Genomic DNA, 26,634 nt, shown 5'->3' on the forward strand with positions numbered 1-26,634 from the left:
ATAAGTATTATGTGTTAAAGAGGATCTGATCTGCCTTCAAAATATTCATGGCCAGCGGATACTTATTTTTGGAACAGCTCAGAAAAAGAGAAATTATAGAGAAGCAAAGTCTCCCTCTTCCACATCGTGCTCTAACCACTAGAATATTTGTTATTCTTGGATGACAGAGGATTGATCTCTCTCTCCAATTAAGTTTCATCATAGTATAAAAGAGGAATGGTTTTCAAATCTTAAAATATTTAACAAGATAGAAAAAACATGTCCTGTTCAGTTCTCATTCAGAGCCAAAACTTCTCATATTTTTCTTCCGAAGTTCACTGTGTGGGTGAAAGAAAAATGAAAGCCAGGTGATACAGGACAAGCAGCAACCTCCTCAGCTGATCACACTGCCACTGACTTGGGCTCCTTCAACAGAGAGGTATGAGCAGGTCCAAGCAGGGTTGAGGTGTCTGCTTGATGCAGTTGGCCTCTAAAAGCAGGACACTGTCTTCAGGAAAGGAAATGGAAATGTATTTAGCAAAGCACAAAAGTCTTATTGCATTTCCTCCACCATCATTTGGCTGATGGTGATGATGAGCTAATAATGCTTTATTTGACCATTGCATAAAGAAGTTTCTTGACCCTAAGTGCATGCAGGAAAAGATGATGAACACCCACACATACGTTATTTCACAGTTCTCTCCGAGAAAGCACATGGGCAGCAAGTGACTGAGAAAGACTTCAAACTCATCTGACAACACAATTTCTGAACTTTCATTGAATATAACTTATTATGAACAGGGGACTTTTGAGTATTGTAATATCTACCCTGCCATACTGCCAGCAGCAGAGCAGAATGATGATCATAATGATCTTCTTGAAAGGGATTACAAAGGCAGAGAAATAATAAGGCAAATACATTACAATGAGATATTAACATATAGGCGTAAAGGAAGCTGTGGTGAACCCAGAGATATGAATGTTAAGATTTCATCAGTCTCCAAAGACTCTGCAGTGATTGTACCTCATAAAGGCCTTTTCCCATAAATTAAGGAGCAGAATTTCTTTTCCTGAGGAAGACACTAATTTTCAGAAATCATTATAATTCCTTTCAAAGCATTTTTGACACCTGCAGCAGAGAGACATTGCAGAAAAAGGTACTGTCAAAATCACTACAGCACACTTAACCCCCGTATTGTTAGAAGCATGTAGAACAAAGGATTTCAGAAGAAAAGTCTGATGTATTCTAACCGGGATTTCATATGTTCCCAACCTTTTTGTCTCCTTGGGGGGCCATTCTTACTCATCCGCGTAACACTGTCTGAAGAAAAATCCCATACGTAACAGAGCACGACAGCTCGGATCCCCATAGTCCTTCCAATCTAAAAAAAACTAATGATGAACGGATCGCTGGGAAAGGCCAGCAGCCAAGTCAAATACATGAGAATCACATCAGGAATGTTTTAAAAAGAATTTCTGCCTCTGCTGCCATCTAAACTCACTGCCTGAGCCTGGGACTTTCAAAGCCTGTATGCTCACTCAGGCTTTTTCTAAGAGGATGCTTCCGAGTCCGAGTTTTTTGCTGGTTTTGGACTGGCTGATGCTAGCCAAGTTTGTGACAAGTCACATGTGGCTGTACTGCCATTTTTTCGTAACGGCTTCAGCGAGTAGGAGCTGGGGAGGGAAAGACAGCCAAGTGGCCAAGAGACCACTGATCTGTTTCATGGGTTTAATAATTGGTTTTTTAATGTTTAATGCAATTGTCAAACATTTTTCCACCTTTTTTGGGTACAAAATGGGACTCTTATTTTAACTCAGTTCTATAGCAAGTTTAAACACTGGAATAAAATTTCTGACCAAAAAAATAATCTCAAAAAAAAAAAGGCTTGTGACTGCCCTAATAAAAAAAAAAAGCAAAGGAAGCATAAATAAAATAACTCTTAAAAACAGAAAGAGGGAAAAATGCTCTGTCCCAAAACATATTTATATCTGAGACTCAGTTCAAAGATATCTTTAATTGGCCTTAAAAAGAGTTTATAAGCCAACTTTAGCTTATCCTCTGTCAGGTACCCAAGCAATGAAGCTGTTCATTGAACCAAGAATATTTGTTTCAGCTTTTAAGTGAGTATCGTAACAGACTGCTTCATTTCCATGAGAAAAGTAATCTTTTCCTTTCCTCCAAAAGTGTCCAAGCAGGTATGATGAACCCCATCTTTTATGGAAGAACACTACTTGGAACTTAATTTACAGATTCCAATTCCCATATGCAGGTGACTATGCCAATGTCCAGGAAGAGGCTCTGGGTGCAGGACATCCTTTTTCAGGACATCAGGTGCCCCCATCACTGAGGTGAGATACTGGGTTTAGGGCTGGATTCACATTTCAGTGGAAGGAGAGAACTCACCATTCTGGACATGCTGTTTCTCTTCTCCCACTGCATGATGAGAGTCTGTTCCCTTATCTGTCCTAGGTGCGTTTTTCTCTTGAGAGGCTTCGTGTTTGTTCACCCCAGTTTGTCGAGTCCCGTTTACATGATTCTTATTGGAATCTGTGCTTTTGTTTTCCCCAGGATTTGCTTCTTTGCTGTTCTCTGTCTTTGCTGCTGTGGTATCTTCAGCTGGCTTCTTCTCATCCTTTTCATCTGTTTTCTTTTCATCTGTTCCCTGATGAGCATTTTCCTCTGCTTCTTTCTTAGCTTTTTCTTCTGCATCCTCGGCAAAGACAGAAGCAAAACAAGGAAACAAATCATGATTATCAGTCAATTTGACAAGAACGATACAACTCACATACCTAAATATACTTCAGCTTTTTACATGCAAACAGCTTTTACTTAGATAAATGTAGGAATTGACCTCACAAGGGAAAAACAACACAGGAGAACATTTAAGAAAGTTTTCTGAAAGAAACACCCCCTGTTGGCCTAAATGTATATTATGTGCATGTCCTTTTTTTACCATATAAGGTTCACCTTTGAAAATGCAGTTCCTCAAAATTCTTAAAAGGCATATTAAGGAGAGATATTAGCTATTGAAGGCTCTAGGGATGCCAAGGTTAGTTTCATTTTTGACATAATGACAATCAGTCAAACGACATTAGGTTTATCTCATACTGTGCCATGTAACTCTGAGCACATAAAAAGTCTTGGTTCTTTGATATCTACTTTTTTTCCCTCTTGTTCCAAGTTACTTCCAATGCCAGCTTCCTAATCTCTTCCCTTCCACTTAGTGTTATCCTTTCTTTATGGTTCTGTACTTTCTTAGCAGACTAATACATTGCTACTAGTACTTGCCCTTCCATCCCAAAAAGCCTTACACAAATATGCAAAGGTATAAATTCAAAAGTGATTGCTGAACAACAGCAGCATCTCAAAATATTGTCATTCAGAAAAAAAAAATAAATTCACAGTGAAGCCAATTTCCCCCATTCAAGATACTGCTCCTGTTCTTATCCAAAGCTTGGGTCCTGATGCAACACTTACTTATAACATAGGTTGCAAATTACTTTGGCTCCAGGTGTTGAGACCACTACATTTCTAGCCTAGGTCAGGTACAGCACACCCCCACAGACTCAGAAGTGAAGGCTCTGTGTGGCTTCCCGCGTCACACTGGAAAGCAGGACACAACCACAGTCCCTCAGCTCAGTCCTCGAGCTAAAAAACCCAGCTGGGTGCACACAGGCTCTGGGCAGAGACTCCATAATTTTCTCCCCCTTTTCCATGATCAATAGAGAATTAATCTGCAAAAGCAACTGAGTAGCTCAACACACACTCAGTTTGGAACCTGTAAGCTTCTGCAGCTTCAGAGCATATCTTATCCATACTGAGTCTAAGCATTCAGATGTGACTGCCCTATGCCTATATTCAAGATTTCTGGGTCTGCAATATCCCAGCTCGCCCATCACCCCATCATGGACAACCAATTGCACTTTAATTGTGACAGGAATCACAAATAGATGTATGTCCTGGTTTCTGAGAGCCTGTGTAAGCTGATGAGCAGACAAACAGATTCTACAAAACACTGAATAAAGTCTACCTTGGTCCTACGGAAGCATTCTTGACACCTATAGGGAAGATGTTTTGTTCCCTACAGGAGCAGAGTTTTGGCCAGTGAGTAAAAATGACAAACGAATTTCTAAGTGTCTTGTCAAATAACTCTTATGAGTGAATCAGAACCAGTTTTGAGAAAAATGTACTGATGGGATACAAGAGAGAAAGGAGGAAAGCCGTCTTTGTAAGAAATGCCAATCTATATTTCCTTGCCAGCAGCTAACTGAAGTTAATTAATTTATAAATGAATAAATTATGGCTCACACAAAAATATAATTAAATTAGATATGAGCCTCCCTCACTTTATTAATCATTCCTGAAATCTATGGTAGCTTCCATAGATAGCTCAGCTATGCATGTTGATATTTTCCCTGGAGTCTCATGGTATACAGAAGGATTCCTCTCATTTGGGGATCTGAAAAAAAATGCTGCATTTTGCACCTGAACCACAGGAGAGAGATTCGGCTCAAGAGACTGGGGCTTGCTACAGCACCGTTGGATGAGTGCCTCTTGTAAAAATTAGTGTCAGAAAATACTTTATCTAAATGGTGATTTGCACTTCATGGTGTTTGTTTATTCCATTTTTTAATTTGTAGCTATTTAATGATGATCCTTTAAGCAAAAAGAGACCAGTAATAAACCCACTTACTTTGCCCACACAGTCTGAGAAATTTGCTATAAATACCACACTCAGGATAAAAACAGCTCACTGATGCTTCTAGGGACAATGCTGTTACCAAAGGGAATACAGTATTCTACAGATTAATAATAATAATAGTAATAGTAATAATAATAATAGATGGGTTTCCTTCCCTTCTGATCCCCAGTTGCTATTTGTTGTCAAACAACAGTTAAATGCTTTATCTGTCTTCTCTTAATAATTCCTATTTTTATTGGCAGACCCTCTTGATGCATTGCAAGACACCGGTTTGACAGGGGTAAGCAATTTAAATTCCTGCTGTGCGGCAGGCCCTGCTGCACATGGCTAAGACAGGCAAGGCAGATGGACGGGGGTGCAGAGATTTGCTGCAAGTCAGGAGCAAGACAGCAGCTGAGCAAAGGTTTTGATGAGAGAGCTCTGGAGTCCAAGAACAGTTCCTTAGTCCCCAGCCCATACAAAGGTATGCTGAGACATAGATTTGTATAAATCTTTCAGGATAAAAAAACGCGCATGCTTGTACTGCTAAATGCACCCAGAAACACAGAAATTATGTGAAAGTCAATGAATTCAGATGAACAGAAGCTGAGACTGCTTTCTGAATCTTTGACCCATAAACCAGGGCCCTGATCCAAGTTATTGGTGATGAAGTTTGGCAAAAACATAAAGTAAATCAACTATTCAGGGCTAAATGTTGTCAGAAAGGTAAAGATAAAATGACCTTCTCAAGGGCTCCCATGTCTAATAATGCAGACTGGTGACCTCTCTGCTTTCAAGCGATCAACTAATTCTTCCATAGACTACCCTCAGGCGCTGCTAGAAGGATTTTTTAATGAGGCAATTAAAAATAAAACATTTTCCTCTCCAGCTAAAGTATTAATAAACAAACACTTACCGTCAGGATACTCTGTAAAGAATGGATATGAAATACTGCATCAATACATATTATCAGTAGCAGTATTAGTTAAGCAATGTGTGCACATCCACTTGAATCATAACTTGACATTTACACGTGCACATTTAGAAAAAAGTCTTTATGCAAAGCAGTCACTGAAAGTGGGTACAAAGCACATTTAAAAGTTAAATAGCCAGAATCTATTATGATCTACTCTATATATTTGTTTTAGACGAAATGTAAGATATGTTTTATTTATTTCCCCACAGGTCTCTCTTGCATATAGGATTTTCATCTAGTAGATCCTTAGCAGACAAGCAAATGTGTATGGTACATGTTGAAATGAAATCCTTAAAACTAGTTAACTGTATTGGCTTCATTCACTCAACACTCCTATACTGTGAGACACTGACCATGTTAAATGCTTTGCTTGTTTGGTTAGCTTTAATTTGTTTGGTCCACAAAGAATCATGAAATAGTAAATACCAATTCAAAAAAATAAAAAGCTAAAAAAAGCCCCTGGCAAATAAGCAGGTTTTGTTTTCATTTTCATGGAATGCCTAGAAAGGCTTTTCCTGAATGGCAAGTTTTAATCACAAAGGAAAATTTAATTTGAATGATAATGTATGCTTTCCTGCACCTTTAGACAGGCCTTTCAGTTGGAGAGGAAAAATCTGCTCTGGCAAATAGGAGAACTACGCCAAATCTTCCATCAGCCCTGAAGCCAAGGCCACATAATACATTAAAATTGAACTCCCTCCATTTACATGAAATACTCCATTAAATAAGGGTTTGAGTAACAAGCATTCAGCTCAGAGAAGAAATTGTATCATAAACAGTTTCATGAAGAAAAAAAAATTAATCCGTGATGCGTTCATCCTTTTTTGGTTCCAAAGCTGGTCTAAATCAACCCAGGGCTCGGGGAGACCTTGGGCAATCATCCAGCCCCTGGAGGCAAGGGGCAGTTATACCTAAGTCGTTCTCAACAGATGGCTCTCTAGTTTCGAAAGATCTCCAACAATAGAGATTTGCCAATGCCTAACCTATTACCAGGTTATAATCACCTGCCATTTTTTCCTCCTCTTAACAGCCCAGGGTATTTGAATAAAAAAATAGTTCCCTTATTTTGCAGCTGCAGTAGTCTTCAGAAAACTGCTTTCAGCTATAAACTTTCTCAGCTATAAACAGTTATCATCATTTGCATTACTGTACTCTCTATTGTCTGCAACTGTTCCATATATTTCCTGGACTGCAGTGGCCAAAACTGGACACAGCACTGCTGTGGGGGCCTTGTTACTGCTGGAAAGATGGGAAGAATGCCAGACGGGTCTTAGAAGCAAGGTCTGTTTCGGGGCTTTTTTTGGGTTTGGTTTTTTGTTTTTGGTTTTTTTTTTCAATAGCATGACAATATTGAAGCCTGGTCAACTCGCAACCAACACAACCCTCATGTTCTGCTGAAATATTTGCAGTCCCTCTCAGGTTGATGACATAATGAGCATTTGCAGCATAGTTCCCAATTCATTATCCAAGTCATCACGAGAAATATGAAAACAGGTGTGAATCCAGAATATCCTGTCCTTCTCCTCCAAACTATCATCCATCCCTCTTTCAATCTTAACAGTGAACAATTGATAACCTATCTCTACAAATGCTGTTCTAGCTATTTTTGCACCCACCCTGAGTCTGACTCATGACTTTAGGGGACCTCCCTTACAATTATTTTTTTTCCTCCCATTGTCCACATCCCCTTCATTACATACACTTAGACCATGTAAGAAGAGTATAAGGCACAGATGAGTCACCATAGTTCTATCTTTCTGAATTCAGTGTAGGTTGTTGACCTTGAAAAGCAGATTCTTTCAAACTAATAGTGCTTACTTGGAGAATAATTTGATTGAAGAAGAGCTTGAAGAAGAAGAGGTCAAAAGAATTTTTATTCTTTCACTAAGAAGTCTGGCTGTTACCTTTGGTGGCTTGCGCTTTCCATTTCTCCCGGTTCTGCTGCACCACCTCAGTCCAGGTGGCTTTAAAACATTTGAAGTCCACAGTGAGTATGGAGCAGTTGAGTGAGGCACTTCCTTCGGACCCAGTGCTCTTGACACTTGATCTTTTAACTTCGGAGGGACTAATGCTATTCAGACTGGGACACGAGATTACAAAACACCGAAGAAATCAGTATCCCATACACCCAAATACAGCTAAGAAGAAATAATGACTGTAAGTCTAGATAACTTAACAGAGTCAACCAGGAAAAACAAAAACTAAGTTTGAATCCCTCATCCTCCCCTCTCTCCCACCCCAGGGCAACCAATGTTAAAGCAAACAGCACAACCTGAGCCAGTATTAGAAATAAAGGGGAACTTTTCCCTGCTAATTTTTTGGTATCCGTAGTCCCCAAGAAACAGAATCACTCAAAGTGTTGCCATTACCTTTGTTGTGCATCTTCACTGCCTAAATATTCACTGGAGAGTCAGACAATTCTAGAAATCAAATATGTCAAAAGAGGAGCCTCCTAAAATTCACCAATGGGAGCCATTAGGCACAGGACAGGAGGCCCACCTTTGTCCAGGGCTTGGTGACCTCAGCTGAGGCTGAAATCAGGCATTCATTTCAGTTACAGATCCTACAGTTGTCTTTCAAGGATGGACACTTCATTGTGCACATTTTAATAAAGGCAGCAAGATAACTGACATAGAAAGATATTAGTGCTTACTCTTTGTGTAACAGCCCAAGAGTAAAGAATTCACTTGGGAGAGAGAATCCTGACTTGGTAGCCCTACTCTATGGAGCGCTAGCCACGTGGCATTTGAATCCCAAGACATGTCCTGTCCCTGAAACTATTAAAAGAGTAGTTTCTCTACAACAGCAGAGCAGGTTGAATGGGCCAAGACTCCCTACACCTGAACTCCACGTGAATTCTGGTGGTACTTCACACATTTGCATAACCCTAAATACTGTCACTAAAGTGTGCTTATACTTCCCAGTCCCCTTTTGTATTTCAGTCCCATTTATACTTCTATACATGAAGAAAAGAGTGCCTCCCAATGACTCCCTCTACCTTCTCTTTGACATTAGTGACTGAGAGGGCACTAAAGTTCACCTGATTGCATGGCTACAACCATTTGCGCTCACTGCCTTTGGAGGCATGGCTCAGGTTCATGCCAGCCTCCCTCTTTGTACTCCCCTGGGCTGGAGTTTCCCTGCAACAAAGTCACGTCACAAGGTGAGCTGAGGTGTTGGCAATGCGGATATGGGGCTTTAAGCCACATGGAAGACATATACTGTGGGGGGGAAAACAGGGGAGTTGGGTGCAATGGCAGCATGTGCAGAGCGAAGGGAGAGGTCGCATGGTTATTCACCTGGAACGCCTGAACCCGGACATGCCAGAGCGGGAAGCTTCATCGATGAGCGGAGTCACAATCTTCTCGGTCATGTCAGTCAGCACAGTAAAAGTGGGTTCCACGATGAAATCAATGAAACCTGAGCAGAAACACAAGCAGAGTCAAGCAGGCAAGAGGAGGATTTATGTGGAATCACTGCTTCAGTGATCACAGACAACCACACTGTAAAAGAGAGAGTAAAAATTTATACCTTGAAAGAGGGATAGGCAAATACTAGAAAGGGAAAATGGAGTTATAGATTAATCCCTGATCCAAGAGCCTGGATATAGCATGCAATAAAAGGTACCCACTTAAACACTGGAAAGAAGCTGTGGCAAATCAGAACATAAACAGATGCATCAGAACTTGTTTTATACAAGGAGTGTGATATTTAAGCCTAATTCCTAGTGGATTTGGATAAAACCCAGTTTCAAAGATGAACTCTCTAAAAGCAGAAAATTAATATAACAGTAATAATACTGGTAAGCTTTGCTGGTGTGGAGTTACACGCAAACCTCGCTTTGATATGATACTGCATATCAGTGGGTTGCTGAGAATATTCTCTCCTCAGTGCTCAGCCAGCTTGTTCTTGTTGATAATAAAACAGATTTAGATGTTTTTCCTCCATTTTTTAGTATAAGGAAAGGAAAAAAATAAAGGGCCAAATAATTTTTACTTCAGTATACAGTTTGGCAGAGTTGAATATGGCTCTGATCTGAATGTTGGGAAGGGCAAACTGAAGGGCCCTGTCGCCATAAGCTCATGAGATGAAGGAAAATCCAAGATGCACAGAAAAAATGTGAGTGAAGAGCTTACAGTACCTTACACTTTCCCCTAAATTCTCACCGGGGGCAAGGGCTATTTCTTATGTTCATTTTGGCACTTCACTTAGCAAATTTCTTAGCGCTGCAGGTAGCTAAGAAAACAGTGATGTCCTTACTCACTCCTAAAGCACATCGGGATTCAGGTCTTTCCCTACCGTTACAATTTTTAAAGATTTGGTAATTATCAAGTATTAATTATATGTTATAATATTATAATTTCTCTGACTGGGTCATGATATGTTTCTATGACAGACCCTGGCAATTCTAGGTGATAACAGAACCATAAAAGGAGAAGAGACCACATGGGCCAGGCACCTGAATTCACAAATGCTTTGATCCACATCTTGAGTGCAAAGCAGCTGAGCATCCTTCTAGTTCCATTCCCCTCCCCTGATTTTTCCTAAATTTCTGAAAGGATGGGTAATTAAGTGTATTTTCATGCCTAGCCAAATTAAAAATGTTACTTGCAAGTTCTCAGAATTTCATACTAACATTCTGTATATCTGGAGAAAATATGCATTCAGTCTTATCTGAACATCTGAATCATGTGCCTCCATAACACTGAGACAGTCTTATGTATTTAAATTTAGGGAAAAAAGAACTCCCTTCCTCCCAGGGAGTTAATCAGAAACGTATGCAGTGTAAGGCCACGACAGGAAGTTGTGTGCTAGATCACAACCCAGATAACCCAAGCAAACTTCATACAATTTTTTAAAACACTGGAAATTGTACTGACTGAGAACAGTGTTAAGTGTGCCACAGGAATCCTGAGGATAATGAGAACTTGATTTACATATATGTGTGTATCTGCCTGTCTGTATATCTCTACTATTCCCCTTCACTCAAAAAAATTTTTACCTCTTAAGCACCAAAGAAACCCAAGCCGTGGTATCTTCTCACTTCAGCTTGGCAAGTGTTGTGGTTTAACCCCACTTGACAGGAGTCGCTGCCAAAAACTGAGGACTCTTGCCTTTTTTCCAATCCCTTTGTCGATGGCCCTATCCTTAGCAAGGCTTCCTAGCTGCTGGGCTTGCTTACCCTCTAATTCCTGACTACCGGCCCCAATATCCCAGCATCGGAGTAACCAGCTGAGGATCAGCTCACCTGGTTGACGGCTAAAATCTTTTCGCATATCTCGCAGCTCACTTAGGGATAGGGATCGGGTGGTTTCTGTCTCATTTATGATTTCAGTCTCTTCCTCCTCCTGTTCTTGTGACTGCTCTGCTGCAGAACAGGCTGCCTCTTCTGATTCTTTCTCCTGCTCCCTCTTAGGAGAAGCTTCTTCATCCCTTACTAAACCAGCTGACTTCCACTTCCATTGTTTCTTTTTAGTTACAGGGGTGACTGATACAGTGTCTGGTTTAGCCATAGTGTCTGTTGGTATGTTTTCTCTCTCTTCTTCCTGAGGGTGCTGCATAATATCGAGCAGTGTTTGGTAGATGCTGGCCAGGCCCAGCACAGTGCAGTAAGTTAGTTGTGCCTCTTTGGAATAGCCACAGCATTTTTTTTTTCCAAGCATTCTATCACTTCATCAGGATCCTGTAGTTGTTCAGGAGTGAAGTTCCAGACCATTGGAGGTGAGGAGTTCTCTAGATACCTGCCCATATTCTCCCACATGCCGTGCCACCCATGACCATACTCTTGTGGAGCCTGGGTCATATATCCAAATTGCTTGTTAACCTTAGACAAAACCAAAGCAATATTCCTCAGAAATACCAATAGAAGTACTTTAACTACCCAAGAATGTTCAAGATACTGAGAAGTTATTGTAATCAGGGAGAAAACATCACAGAAGAAGGTAGCAAAGGTGCCATTCTGTATTGCCTCCACAAAAAACTTCCTCCTTCTCAGAGGAAGAAGTATAATTTTCTCCATGAGATGGTGCCCGAAGCACAGTAATGGCTTCAGTACAGAGCCCAAAAACCAGATTAAGCTCAAGGTCAGTGTTTTAATAACAAACAACAGTGTTTTAATAACAACACCAATCTTTAACATATACAGCAAAAAAAGGAGCATGGCACAGACCAGATAAACTAATATCAAGAGCAGATGAATCAATATCGTGACCCGCAACTGTTAACAGATATAAATCCCTTCGAATACATTCTGGTCAATCTGTTGTTACCTCAAAACGTTCCTGCCCCATGTTGGGCACCAAAAAGGACTGCTGTGGTTTAACCCCAGCCAGCAATGAAGCACTGCACAGCCACTCGCTCACTCCCCGCCCACAGCGGGATGGGGGGAAGAGAATTGGAAGGGTAAAAGGGTAAAAGTGAGAAAACTTGTGGGTTGAGATAAGAACAGTTTAATAATTGAAATATAATAATAATAATAATAACAACAACAATAATAATGATGATGTAATGAAAAGGAAAAATAACAAAGAGAGAGAAATAAAACCCAAGACAGACAAGTGATGCAAATGAAAACAATTGCTCACCATTAAACAACCGATGCCCAGCCAGTCCCTGAGGAGCGGTCCCCCTGCCATTCCCCCTAGTTTTATTGCTGAGCATAATGTCATATGGTATGGCATATCCCTTTGGTCAGCTGGGGTCAGCTGTCCCAGCTGTGTCCCCTCCCAACTTCTTGTGCACCCCCAGCCTACTCACTGGTGGGGTGGTGTGAGGAGCAGAAAAGGCCTTGACTCTGCGTAAGCACTGCTCAGCAGTAACAAAAACATCCCTGTGTTATCAACACTGTTTCCAGCACAAATCTGAAACATAGCCCCATACTAGCTACTATGAGGAAAATTAACTCTATCCCAGCCAAAACCAGCACAGCAAGTAATACCACTGCCATTTGCTCCATCACCACTAACAGCCCTGAGACATGCAATATCTCAGATATCATCTCTGATATCAGATGCATGACTGCGTCACTAACTTCAGCAGAGGGGTGGTGGGATCCACTTCCTGAGATACTCAACATTTGCACATAAACACAAGTTCCAGCTGTAAGCATCTGAGGAACAAGTTTTCCCTGGGAGAAGTCTTGCATCTCACCAACAAAGACAGGCAGAGGTGGCACAAGGGACCACAAGTAAACAAACTCAAAGACCTAGGATAACTTTTCTTTGATAAGTGGTATTTTTTCCTCTGTTCCCTAGAACATGCATAAGTTATCGAACTATGTTACCCTAAAATGGGAATTATAATAAAGTTGGGAAGCATAATCTGCCATCGTAGAAACAAAATGTAGGACTTCATTAATAATTATGTAACTTATGCCATATTCCCAAGTGTCTCCCCACCTCTGTGTTCTCTCTCTTCTTACCTAAAGACATTGTGATTTAAATATGGTGATTTATTTTGTTAATTAAAAACCCTGAATATCAAATAATGAACCTGTGTTTTAAAACTTATTAAAGCTAACGACCATTTTATAATCCTTTATCTTCTTTAACAGAATGAGTGTGGTAAATATTTCTGTACCCCAGTGAGTAAGATGATTTTACCATTTAACACTGCATGCTGAGCATGGATTCCAGGCATGTGCCTAGTGTTCATTCATTCCATGAGAATGTCACCACGGCAAACACTGGCTAGAGGACAGTTTCCCTAAAGCCCACCACCAAAAAAAAAAAAAAAAAGAAGAAAGAATCATCAACATGCACCCATCAGCCTTTATCCAATGTTTTCTGAAGCTGTAATTTTCTTTCTTGACAGACAAAGGACAAAAATAAAAGGATGCTGCTACATTTATCAGCTGCAAAAGAGGACAATGACAACAAAGGCTGATCTCCAGTCAAACAAGCTTCCTCCTACAGTCTGAGACAGACAGAGAAACTAACTCCTGATATTCTTGTTGGCAAATACAAGTCTTGGCCTGGTTTTCTTTGCGGTTTGTTTGTCTCCCCCACTCTGATAAGCAGCCTGACTTCTGGACATAAATCTCTCCTGATTTCTGTACTTCACTGTGGTACAGAAATATTTACTACACTCATTCGATTGAAGAAGAAAAAGGATGATAAATTGGTTATTAGCATTAATATTAATAGGTTTTAAAACCCAGGTTCATTGTTTGCTATTCAGGTTTTTTTAATTATCAATTTGAACTCTGAACAATTTCTTCACAAACTGAAGCAGCAGGAGAGACAGACATTCTTTCTTTTGAGGAAGTTTTTGCTGTTAGATTGCTTAATTTCCATGGAAAAAGTCTGTACTGCAAAACCTTCAGTCTGCATTTGTGAAAATCTTTCGTTAATAAAAATGCTTGCCTACTTTTGTTGCATCTGTAGTGACCTTAGAGCAGCAAACCAGCAACTACAAACAAGTCGAGCCACCAGAACAGGATTTCTAGGCTCCGTCTCTGACAGAACCAAGAGCACAATTTTATTTCACAAAGGACAGAGGTTTTTTATATGTGGGAACTGATGGCTGCTTGCTGCAGATAATAGCACAGTTTGGAATTAAGTAAGAACTTACTTCTGCAAAGAAATGTAGTAATTACTATTCCAGGGAACAATTTGTTAAGGCTATTAATCAGGTAAATAAATGAATGGGAGCAGAATATTTGTCTGAGAATCTAGCCTAAAACTTTGAAAGCCTTACCTCAGCAGATAGCCAGAAAATATAAGAGGCTTTGATTTAACAAAGGAGACGTTACAGAAAGACACTGCCAATATGTGCAGCAGACTGAGAAATGAAAATTTTATAATGTTAGAAGGCAAGATTTATAGAGAGTAGCCTATTAATGTCAATGGATTACTAAACTGCACAAATCAAATATAATGACAAATAGTATAAGACTAAATAAGGCTGCCTTTGCATACTGACAAGCTCCTCTTTTATAAGGTGGAATTGTGTTGGTGATGGTTTAATTCATTGTTAATTTTGCAGTGGCTTGACACAAGGGGCATCGGTAGAGAAGTCTCTTGGCTCTCCTGGCTTTCCTGAGCAAAGGAGCACAAAAGAGGAGGACAAGGAAAATTGGTTTCCAAGCACACACAACCCTACATAGAGGGACCCCATGAGAAGCACAGTTCCTCTTCCCTGTAAGGAGTGAAGGACATATCTGAAAGCTGATAGAAGAGATGTGAAAGAGAAGTCTCTGTGTACGCTTCCCTCCACACCAGCCAGAGAGAGAGTTTACCTTCTCCCACAGCACAGCAGTAGGTGTAGTCTGCCCAGGATTACTCAACATGGGTTTTAGCTGAGACTGCAGCACTTCAAGTTTGCTGCTGCTTCCCTCCACTGAGCGGCTGGCAGAACACAAATGTCCTCAGCAGTTGCACTGCGCTTTACACACATTCCCACTCTTCTGGGTTATTGTTGCAGAAGAGTAAATGCTACAAGTCTGGAAACCAGGTCAGGCTTGCATAGGGCTTTTCAAGTTCAGATTCTTGGCTGAATTGTCTAAACTTCCAAAGCCAGAAAAATCTGGGATGGGGTCCCTCAGAGAATGGCTTGCCTAACAGGAACAATGAAATAATTTTAAACAGAATGGCTCTTAGCCACAGATATGAATCTGAACTTTCCTAGGTTCAGGGATATTTTGTCTTGTTCTTTGAGAGAAATTTCATACTTCAAATTTTTTGTTTGTTTTCCTTTAATAAATTCTCACTCTTTCTACTTCTGGACTCAGTTTCCTCATTTTTAGGGTCCGTGTTATCTTTCTTCTGTTATTCCATTTGGCACCGTATTCTCCAGTTGAGGTTAGATCACGTTCTTCTGTCTACTTTGCTTGCTTCCTAGGTATAAAAATCCACCCACAAATCCACCTTTTCCGTTGTCCTTTTTTTGCTCCCAGCCTCCTGAACAGTTTTACTTCACTTAGCCCCTCTTGTTTTCTCACCAAATACCAGGCATGTTGCCTCATCCTTTTCCTACTTTTTCACTCAATAACTGGAGGAGAGGTAGAGAAAGTGCTGTTGCTGAGTCTGTAAAAAGATCTCTGTTTCTGAATGGGTGGAGCAGAAAAAGGTCTGCTATTTGCTTGGCTTCAGTGAAAAATATTTGTTGGCTTGAAGCACTGGGAGAGAAAGGGTGGGAGGAATAAATGGAAAAACACACAATAGCTTTTGCCCAGGTCATCGAAAGGACTGACATTACATTTTCATATCCACCAATGACACTCATATGACATGTTGCCATGTGTGCCTCATCTTTACAGCTCAGAAAACCATGGAGTAGTGTCATAACCAGGCACTGTAGTCATGTCTGCAGACACATCAGAGGTAACTTGGTTACTGCATGGAACCACCACCATAAATTTAATGGCTCCTCAGCTTTGAATTGTTGATCTGAGGAAAATAATGCTATTGTGCTTTATTTCCGCTCTTTAACATAGTTCCAAATGATGAGAGATCACCATGATCTTAGTCCCACAGGGAAGGGTAAGTTTTGTTTTTAAGATGCTACTTTGCATGCACCAAAAGGGACATACCTATTTGAGACTGAGCAACCATAGTAGACTTGCGATCACACAGTGGAGAGAAGGGAAGCCCTAGTTCTGCTTCTTTGTCACCCTGGAGAAACAAAATTGAGAATAGATTAGAAAAAGAAAAGAAAAAGACAAGAAAAAGACAATGCACTTTGATATCTTAGGTCATGACTGTAAAAGCCTCTCATTTTACTTTCTTTAATTAAGTTTTGATTTTGGTTTTGGTTGTGGTTGTGGTTTGGTTTTTTTTTTAACACAAATTGTGGAGAATTTGAGTCTGGATGGAAAAGTTGTAGTCCAAGCAGAAGCTGGTGAATTAAACATCTTGATTCCAGTGAATCTTTCCTCAGAGCTTTCCCTGCCTGCTTGGTACTTCTATGCACCAACTAAAAACCCACTTGAGCACAAGAACGATTCTCACTGCAGTTTTCCAGAGAACCCAGCAGAACTCAGTTCTCAGACAAACCTTTCAAGAGAAAACATCAGTGTCAGAACTGATTTTTCAGGGCTTGCATTTCTTTGCAAGTCTTTTTTAGCCTTTCAGATAAGGAATTCACAGGTCATGGGTGGCCAGATGCAGATTAGCTTTTTCTTCCAAAGGAAACACTGGCATTGTCAACATTTTACGTAAGTGCTTAAGTACAAAAGTCCAAACACGCTTTCCAGCCCTCAGAACTGAAAGTCCTTTTCTAACATCACAAGATGGTGCAGAAGATCAAGTGTTATAACCCCATTTTTTTCCAGTCTTTCAAGCTGCATATTCTCAAAAAGCCCTTTAACTTGGTTCAGTCAGTCTATAACATATTGCTTTATGCTGAGAAGATATATAGGATGACATAGTTGCAATACTCCCCACTGAGCATTCCAATTTAAATAGCCTGTTAACTATACTATAGAATCAATTCCTTAAATCAGCAGCTCACTTTAACTGTGCTGCACTTCTTGCTAGTGTTCTGACTAATGTCAAATGGAAGCTAAAATAGCCAGCAAACTAATCAAAGAAAAACTTCTGTAGGCATAAAAAGAGCTGAATTCTTCTTTTTGTTAATATAACATACATGAAATAGGGGCACAAGTCCTGTTAGAGTTTTGGGTGGAACAACAAGCAATAGTATTCTTCTATTGCAGAACAATTCTGCTTTATGTTAGGAGTCTGATATGCAAATATCAGGGTAAAACAGAAACTAAACACAGAAATATTTCCAAGTAACTTTCCTTTACTGTGTCTGCTGCATCTCTCAGGAAAAACATCTCTCAGTGCTAGTTCTTACCTAATCATCATTCTTTTCTTACTCCTTATGCCTCTTAAAAACCCCAGTGCCTAATTCTCTTTAGGAAGGAACCCCTAACTGCCTTTCTGGCTGCTCAGAAGATAGTTGACTTCTAAGCTGTTTGGGCCGCTCCCTCATGGCTAGCTAAAGTGCGTTAGTAAAACAAATTAATTCATGCAAGATGTTTGCTTTAAGAGATGCTCACCATAGCTGCTGAATGTAAAAAAATGGTATTACTCAGAAGCATCATTCACACGTACAGCATGGTTACTTGGTATAGGAAGACCTGTGTCACATCACAAAATACTTGGAAACCAATACTGGGGACCTGTACTGATACAGGTTAAGTCAGGCTTTATTTCTCTGCAGTGCACATAATAGAAAGGACAGGAGAGGGTCTGCAGGTGAAGAGCATAAGGAAAAAAATACCTAATCTGATGCTAGCCCAGTTTCTTATCACCATGGTCCCCTCTGGCTACTGGTACTTCTCAGCTTGTGAGAAGAGTGTGTGTTGTTCTTCTGCTGTCAGGTAGGGATGTATGTATTGATCTAGTACTAAACAACTTCAATGAACACAAGTCTATGCTTCATGGTAAGCTTAAGGGTTTTCCTGAAGAGGGAATTAATACTACATCTGAATTTGGAACTAGAATACAAGTTTTATATAAAGCTTTATCTAAAAGTGGAGGCATTTGTCATTCAAAACTAAAGTAAGATTTGTTGGCTGAAATGAAGTTATTCTTATGAAAACATAAAATAATAATTTTGTCTTCATTACATGTGTAAAACAGACCAAAACTCGGGCTTTTTGTGGTCTCATATCTAGCTAATCTTAATTCCTTCACCAGTCTTTAGGGGACTCAGCAGTGGTGTATTTTAACACATCTAGTATAATTTTGAGCTAGAAAAGCATAAACATTCACAGAGTTTTCCCTAAAATGTATGTGAAAATCATCCTACTTGCATGAGCCTCCTGTGTGGCAACAAAGAGACAGTTGCAGGTATGATTGACCTGCTTCCACCTAGTAAACCCATTTTTAGTTTGAAAAACAAATTAAAGTTCATTTCAAAGCAAATTCTTTCAATGTCCTTATTGAGGAGGGATTCCCACAATGCCTTTAAAAACAGATGCCATATAAAAAAATAGTCAGAACTTTTTAAAAATTGTCATACATTTTTCTTTTTTGCATTCAGATTTACTGTAAAACATTAAGTTATTGAACTTTGGGGGGAAATTAAGCACTTAGTTTTCTGCTTAGTTTAGTAATTCATATTGGTGAAAAGTATCCTAAACAATCCTAAGCGCTCTGTTTACTTTTACTTTTTTTTAAGGCAGCTCTTTAAATGCTTTTAATTAGTCACTTGGGGAGCTTATAGCTATCACACAGAGCTGAATGATTTGTCTAGATTTGTGGGTCTGTCAATAGGCAGTCCACTGTGAGCTATAAACTAGATCAGTTCACTTAATCTAAAGAAAAGGTAATGCATTTTTCACATCTACCCCAATAATATAAGCACAGTTCTATAAAGTACAGCTACCTAAATCTGTTTTCTATGGTTCTACAGCTAAGTAGAATGTCACATATTCTATATTTTGCTAATCTGAAACACGTATTAGCTTCCCAAATTAGAATTTCTACTATGTAAGTAACATCTATTATCTATAGGAAGTGTATCAGACACTAACTTGCCAAGAGGCATGATAGCCAGTGCTACTGGTGCCAGATGAGAAAGCTTCATATCTTTTAGGAGGTTCTTGAGAAAATCAGAGAAGGAAAAGATCTGTGTTCATATTTTCCTACTTCCTCGCCCAATCATACACACTCCCTCTGTGCTGCAGAAATGCAGAGGAACTTCCCTAGCTTTACCTGTCTGAAGAACTCCTCTAGCAGAGACATGGTCCAGCGATGATGGAGATCCCAGGCCTTGGCTGGATGACTGATATCTGCTGTATGCAACAACAGTGATAAGGCTTTCGGCTTGTCAATTCTGAAAACCCAAAGGATCAAACAAATTAATTGTCTGCTCTTGCAGTGGAGAATGACAAAAATCTCACTTAAGCAGGGAAATGACATCATTAGAATCTTTGTCCAGGATATTAATGGAATGATTTCTGTGTTCATAAAACCAGGCAACTATGAAAGACTGCCTAATTTCTCCAACATACACCATTCCTGTTGTAACAGAGACATTAAGAAGTGCAAAAAGAAATTCTGCTCAGCCTTGCTAAGTTCATTTCCAGGCTTGTTTGTCTGCACAACCAGGCTTGAAGAGCTGCTGTGTTCCCCATTTCAGCTGGGCTGCATTTTATGCAGCTCAAAAGAGAAGTTGGTCCCTACCATCTTACTGTAGTAAACAGTTTGGATCTGATCTCAGGGGCACTGATGAGTCTACACAGTAACTGATAAATGTTTTACTGTTAGAAAACTAGTGCGAGGTCAGAAGGTGATCCTTGCATTTGGTTCCACACAACAAAAAAGGCTGGCCATTTCTTAAAACCATAACCTGAGAGGCTAGTCCAAGAACCCAGTAAATAATGCTTTCTTGGGATGGGTAGTCTCGGTTTTTAATTCCTGCTTTTGACTGCCTGAAATAGCTGGAAGAGTTGTAGCTTCTGAGAGGACCAAGTGGCTAGCCACACTCTAGTCTGATACAGGTATAATTCTGGGAGGCTCTGGACAGACCTGTGTCCAGGATGAAAAAACGACCATCGCTCAGAGCTTTCTGCAGTATAAAAGAAATTTTATGGGGAAGAGCTGTGGACAAAATATTACAGCTCCTAATGGCATACTGGGAAGAAGAAAAGGCCCTCCCCATACTGCTCCATCTGTTATCTTCTAGTCCTTCCCTCAGTGGATCTCAAGTTGTTTTCATCTGTCCTCTGGTTATGGAGCAGGCCCCTTGTAGAGGTGGCAGCTGATACCATCTGCAGAAAGGCAATGGGTAAGTTGTGTTCTGCAAATCTTATAACCTTGAGTCATACTCAAGCTGTAGAGGTCACTCAGCTGGATCTTGTCCTTGATGTTACCCTGATATGCAAAGGGAAATGCCCAGGGAGTCTTATCACAACATGGTGACCTTTGCAAGCTTTGGTCCACCAGCACAGAATAGAGATGTGTGTATAGGGGAGTGCCAGCCCAATCCTAAGTGAATTCATTCAAAATGCAACAGCAGAAAGAGAATGGATGTGGACATCAAAGAGAGTGAGGGCCCCTGGAGAGGTGCTTTTGAAGTCAAACACAGTGGCAAAGCACCAGCTGAAATGCAGCCCCTCACTGCACAGTGTTGTGAAGTGACTCACCCTTCTGGCTGCTGCAAAGCATTCTTCATGGCTTTGATTTGCTGGAAGTGACAGGACATATCGGTGGCCAACACCATCTCAATCACTAGAGCTCTGAATTCCCTTTTGGATGGCATCACGATGAGAGGAGCAAGGAAAGAGAAACACAAAAACCATCATCAGACACACTCCAGTTTCTTTTGTTGTCTACCTGCAAATTATTGACCGTACTTCTGCCTTTATATGTCACTCTTTCCATTATCCCTCTTTCAGGGACGGGGAAGAGAATGAATTATTTTCTACACAAACACAGGAATGCGAGGGCTGCAAATTAAGCCAGGTGGCTAATCCTTGCTAAGAGAAATCTTAGATATTTTCTGAAGAGCACGTTAGCATTAGTACTCCTTTTTCAATTAACCACAAACCTCTTAAATTGATTTCTTTTATAGGGCATTCTTAGAAGGAAGTAAAAAGACTGTTTAAAGCCTCGGCATGAATCAGGTGAACTTTTGAACCTGAACCTCTATCCACTTGACTAAAACTGGTTGATACCTATGTTGAAAGTTTAGTCATGTTACTAAAAGAAAAACAGCATGTTAAAAAAAAAAAATCCTAGTATATAAGATGCATATATGCAATCAAGACCTTTGAGAACCTGCATTACCTCCCTGATATTATTCATTCAAACTATTCCTGTATGCATTTTTGTTAAACAAACTTGTTTAGGATCCAGCTGAAATTCCTTTGAAGATAATATGGATACCCTAGAGATTTTAAAATATCAGAACATTCTTATCTACCACACAATACAAATTTATTTTCTCTTTTTATCAATTCAGCTATCCACAGGTTAACAGAGGAAGAACAGCCCAAGGTTAGCATACCAGCTCAGGATTTGGGAGATTCAGAAATGGGTGAGCTTTCATTTAAAAAAAAAAGTTACCATTCTTCTTTTCATGAATGTTTCATGAAGGACATGGTTTATTTTGAGCATGTCTCTTCTGCTTCTGGTGGCTGTGCTCAAGTTCCAGCCCCAAGCCATCACTGTGTAGAAACCCAAGACTGCTGTGCTTACCTATCCCATGGGTGGCACATAGTGAGTCCCCCTGGCCAGGAGTTCTGCACACACGTTAAGATGGCATCAGCTGCCCTCGCTCTTCTCCCAGTATACCCACCCCCTCTTCCTCACACTTATGTACAATCAGTTGCATAGCCAACAGCATTAAAGATGATGATATGGTGGCTGAAAACAAACTTATTTTAAATTATTTTGGATCTTTTTTTTTTGCCAGTTCTGGTCAGTTCCCTGGTCTGGCTCATTCCCAGCAGCATAAATATCTCTGTCAATACAAGCAAGACAGGCAGGAGAGGAGAACCTGAATGCATAGAAACAAACTTTTACGTTTGTAAATGGGTGTGACAAGGGTGTGATTATGCTGTGGGAACAGTTAGTGCTTGGGATTATTCCTGGGAAACAGCAGACACTTCACTACACCCTCTGGAGTGCAGCTCCCTCGTAATGGTCTGCATGGGATACTTTGTGTGTAGCTTATTACAGTAGGAATACAAAAGCAAAGGGCTCAGCTCAGGCAAATGAGTCACTGGCTTCAGTGCCAGCATGTACACACGCTCACAAGCACACAAATTCTAGTTTCCCTTTTATAAATGTAAATCTGGAATATGCACATTCTCTGACCTCTGCACATATTTCAGAACATCATTTCCTCTGAAACAGAGAGGAAAAATACTTCAGAGACATTAAAAAATAAAGTATTTTACTACTGAAGAGTTCTTATTTGTCACTTCAAACATCAGGCATCACAATAGCAGGTGACTTTGAAAGGCACGTGGACATAGATAATTTACTGGACATAGGTAATGCATGAGAGAAACTTTCAAAAGGCATATGCCAGAGGATGATAGGCTTGTGCATTTGTTGCCAGGTTGAGATAAGGCTGAAAAACATTACAGAGAGAAGTGAAGATAGATATTTTTTCCATTTCTTGGTCTTGCTTCTCAGTCAGATTGGAGCCCGGCATACACACAGCTGTTACTTTTTGCTCTGACCAGCTTTAGCACTTTGTTTCTGCAATTGTCTTCAAAGTCTACACAACACATTATGGCGCTGCAGTCTGCATGCTGCATAGCAGCCCTGGCTAAATAGTCCCCAGAAACTGTTTGCAAGAGGCGTTTCCACTGAGGTATCACTGGACTATATTTAATGATGCTAATAATGCACAAAAGCCTGTTAACGTTTTACATCACACACCTTCAGAGTGATCTGTCTTTCAGCTGGGCTAATGCCTTTATATCAGAGAAGCACAGGATACAAAAGCAGAGGAAAAGCAAGGCAACTGAAATAGTTTCCTCTTCTTTACCATTAAGAAGATATATTCTACAATCTCAAAAAAGAAATGCGGTAAGAGGAGAGGCTGCACTACTTTCAAATGCCTACACATTGCTGTGAAACTGTGCAAAAGTATAGCACCCAACACATAGGCTTTAGAAATACTATTATTTTTGACCTATGGTGAAGAGGCAGGCAAATTCAGCTCTCCCTTCCAGTGTTACTAGCGGGATTAAAAAGTCAGAGATCCCCCTGGTATTTCTGCAATATCTCCTTCTCCTTTCCTCCCAGTCATTCAAACCCAGTTTTGTACTCAGGAAGACGTTCATGAAGAACCAAAGCTAGTTCGCTCCAGTAGTAATTGTCCTGAGGGACTGATTAAATAACTTGACTCAAGAAAAATTAAATTATCCAAGTCTTTAAAAAACAGTACCCCAGCAAAAGAAGAAATAATGCCATCTAATGAAAAAGGAACCTCTATAATCTATCAGCTCTAGCAAGCTGAGAGAGGCAGACACGCCCTTGCCTTCATCTCCTCCAGAGAGTCACCCTTGCACCGGGCTAAGCATCCACAAGCATGGTCCTATCAGAACATCTCCCAATAAAGGTAACTTGCCTGTCAACTCAGGCCAAGGAAATGTCCTAGAGACAATCTGCCCGCTGACCATTAAGAGCTAAACCTATCTCCCATTTTATTCCTGGGCATGCGGCATCATGGCAACAAGTATGGTATGAATGCAGAAAAGGTGTCCTGAGATCTCCATCATCCAGAATGGTTTTCATTACATGAAAAGACAGTGCTCGTCAGCACCTCCTCCCCACGTGCACCATCCCTCTCTGCCACCTAAATACCTAGTCGAAATCTAGCCCAACAAAAAGACAAACGATCCTCTAAAGATGTGGTCTGCACAGGGGCCTGGACTGCCTTCTCTAGCTATACAAGCCATGAAAGCAGAGGACTGGAATGACACAGGAAAACGGGGCACCCTGGCATCTGCTGTCACCGTGGCAGCACAGGCACTGCAAGCCATCACCAGAAACACCTTCACAGCCAGCTTAGTTCTCCTTCTTTCAACAACAGTCAGCAAGATTTCTCTCTGCAGACTGTTTGGCATTGAGTCACTCTGGAGGAAAGAAAAACACCTCTCTCGAATCCTTAACTGATGGTGTGCTCTCAACAACTTTTACACTCCTTGAGGTACATGGGAATCAACTGATGGGGGAGAAGTACCTACACACCCTTCACCCTAAGCACTTCCCTCAAGAGCCCCTAGCCAAGATCAAATCCATCCTGCATGCTAGAGTCACAACTGATCTGCAGCTCTTCTTTGTGCAATGCCAGGGCAGGGCTGGCTTCATCTTCAACCCCCCATTCGGTACCCGAGGCAAGAACTAGCAAGGACAGCAATCCCCCATGAGCCTTCCCATCCTCAGACTGAAAACCCCACCTCCAGGCCCCAAGGACCTCGGTGGCCCTACAATGGACTCCTCCTGTCACCCCTGCGCAGCAGCCTGCAGGACACCAGGCCCTCTCCTCCCCTCTGCCCCTCTCTGCTACTGTCGCATGCGGGGACGATGCCACTTGCAGGGAGCCAAGCGGGTGGAGGGTCGTGGAGACTCCCCAACACTCCTGGGACACTGTGGCCACCGTCCCGTTGAGAGGACCCCAAGCTTGGCACAAGGAGGGGGCTGGAGCCCAGGGCACACAAGGGGAGCTGGAGGGCAGTCCCGGTGCCCCAGGGGCAGCCTTTCTCTCTGGCAAGCAAAATGGCCCCACGGCATGGGGCCTTCAGGGCCCACCCTCTGAGCCACAGCAACTTCTGTCGGTGACGTCACCAGACTTCCGTTAGACCAGCAGGCACCCCTGCGCCTGGCCCACAGCTCACTGAGCACCTACAGATTCTGACACCAAGCGTGCTTGGTAGAGGAGGACCCGGTGAAGCGAGGCGAGTGCCCACACTGAGTGGGACGAGCGAGAAGAGGTTCTTGCAACCACTGAGGATGCCTCCACAGCCCAAGAAACGCCATTGGGCTGACCGGAGGAGCAGCACCTATGGCAGGCGACTCGAGCCCATGGAGGTCGACCCGCCACAGAATGACGATGAGCCCATGCAGGTGGATCCACCTGCAGATGAGGAAGAGCCCTTGGAGGTGGATCCACCTCCCGCAGGGCTGATGGGCTACTACACCACCATGGCCGGGGTGCCTCCAGCACCACGGTGCCCAAAGCGCCACAGGCTGTCAGGGACCCTCCAAACACCCAGCTCCCAACAAGCGGCGCCAACCCCGCAGCCGATGCTAGCCAGAAGTGGACCATCCACACTGACGTCCGGCAGGCTCATCGGGAAGATCACCTGGCTGTCAAGCCACACATGAGCCCTGCTTTCCACCCCCCCACCCCCACCCCTCATGGAGGGGGCATCTCCTCTGCTCTCAGCCCTGGGGAAGAGGCGAGGAGAGGGGCTGCCATCTTCTGGCTGGCAGCATCAGAGCTCCAGGAGGAGTCCATTGGAGACTGCTGGAGACTGCTGCAGGCCACTGGAGTGGTCTGCAGCAGTCTCCATTGGGCTCCAACGTACCGTCGGAGACCGCCGGACACCACTGGACATCGCCAGACACCATCAGAGGCCACCGGTCAACGCTGAAGACCGTTGGAGCCTGTTGGACTCCCCTGGAGCACCATCGAGGTTATTGGGGCCTCAAGGTGGCATTTTTTCACTCTGTGGATGACAAAGGCAGTGGGGGGTGGCTGTCCTCAGCTAGCTCTTGCCTCAGCTACCCAATGGGTGGGTGAACATGAAGCTACACCCGCCCCGGCAGCGTGCAGAGAATACCAACACATCATCAAAAGCGGCAGGTGCCCCATCCCCGGAAACATTCAAGATGGACAGACAGCTCTTCCTTTGGTCAAGCAGAAGACTTCCGTTCTGGCAGGAAGGACTTTTGGCAAGATTGGCCAACAAACAATTAAAAAAACAATTAAAAAACCAATAAAACCCAATCAAAAAACAATAAAAATCCAAGAAACACCAACTGAAAAAAACAAAAAATGCTCTCCTCTCTCATTGCACACTTTTGAGGCTGCATGCAGACTCCTGTCTCCCGTTCTGGTCTCCCCAGGGCAGGAATGACACTGACATATGTGGTGCGGGCCCAGCCCAGCACCTTCGAGATGGTGAGGGGCCGGGGCACAGGGCACACAAGGGAAGGCGGAGGGAGCTGCCACTGTGCAGCTGAGAGAAGAGAGGGCTCACGCCTGGGTCTGACTGGTGCTCTTCCAGAACACTGACACTGTTGTCCTGACCCAATACCACGTACAAAATCATCCTGTTCATCTCCCACACGCACTTCACTGCTGCTAGTTTTGGTATCCAGAACAGCAAAGGCCTTGTACAAAAAAAAAAGAAAGAGCGCGCTTGATTTCCCCAGCTTGCAGCCCTACTCTCTTTGGTAGGATACAAGCCGCGGGCTCAACTCTCCTACCTGCTTCCTGAGCCTTAGTGATCAAAGAAGAACTATGAGAGCATTCCAATGCGAGTGTTCTTTGCTAACGTGCATGGGAAGTGGTGTC

The 26,634-nt window shown here is 41.9% G+C and overlaps 1 protein-coding gene across 4 annotated transcripts in view; it reads right to left on the reverse strand.

The window, feature by feature from the left end:
• The window catches only part of LOC140648117 (dual specificity calcium/calmodulin-dependent 3',5'-cyclic nucleotide phosphodiesterase 1C-like), a 276,580-nt gene that overhangs the window by 34,062 nt on the left and 215,884 nt on the right, over window positions 1–26,634 (reverse strand). For all 4 annotated transcript variants that reach the window (XM_072853611.1, XM_072853608.1, XM_072853609.1 and 1 more), the window contains 6 exons: window positions 20,738–20,839; window positions 19,305–19,425; window positions 16,169–16,250; window positions 8,937–9,057; window positions 7,542–7,717; window positions 2,384–2,683 (listed from right to left, as the gene is read on the reverse strand). In XM_072853611.1, the coding sequence (XP_072709712.1) occupies window positions 2,384–2,683; window positions 7,542–7,717; window positions 8,937–9,057; window positions 16,169–16,250; window positions 19,305–19,425; window positions 20,738–20,839 (902 nt within the window). The remainder of the gene's footprint in view (window positions 1–2,383; window positions 2,684–7,541; window positions 7,718–8,936; window positions 9,058–16,168; window positions 16,251–19,304; window positions 19,426–20,737; window positions 20,840–26,634) is intronic.

The sequence above is a fragment of the Ciconia boyciana genome, chromosome 2, assembly GCF_034638445.1.
Source record: "Ciconia boyciana chromosome 2, ASM3463844v1, whole genome shotgun sequence".
Classification (NCBI taxonomy): domain Eukaryota; kingdom Metazoa; phylum Chordata; class Aves; order Ciconiiformes; family Ciconiidae; genus Ciconia; species Ciconia boyciana.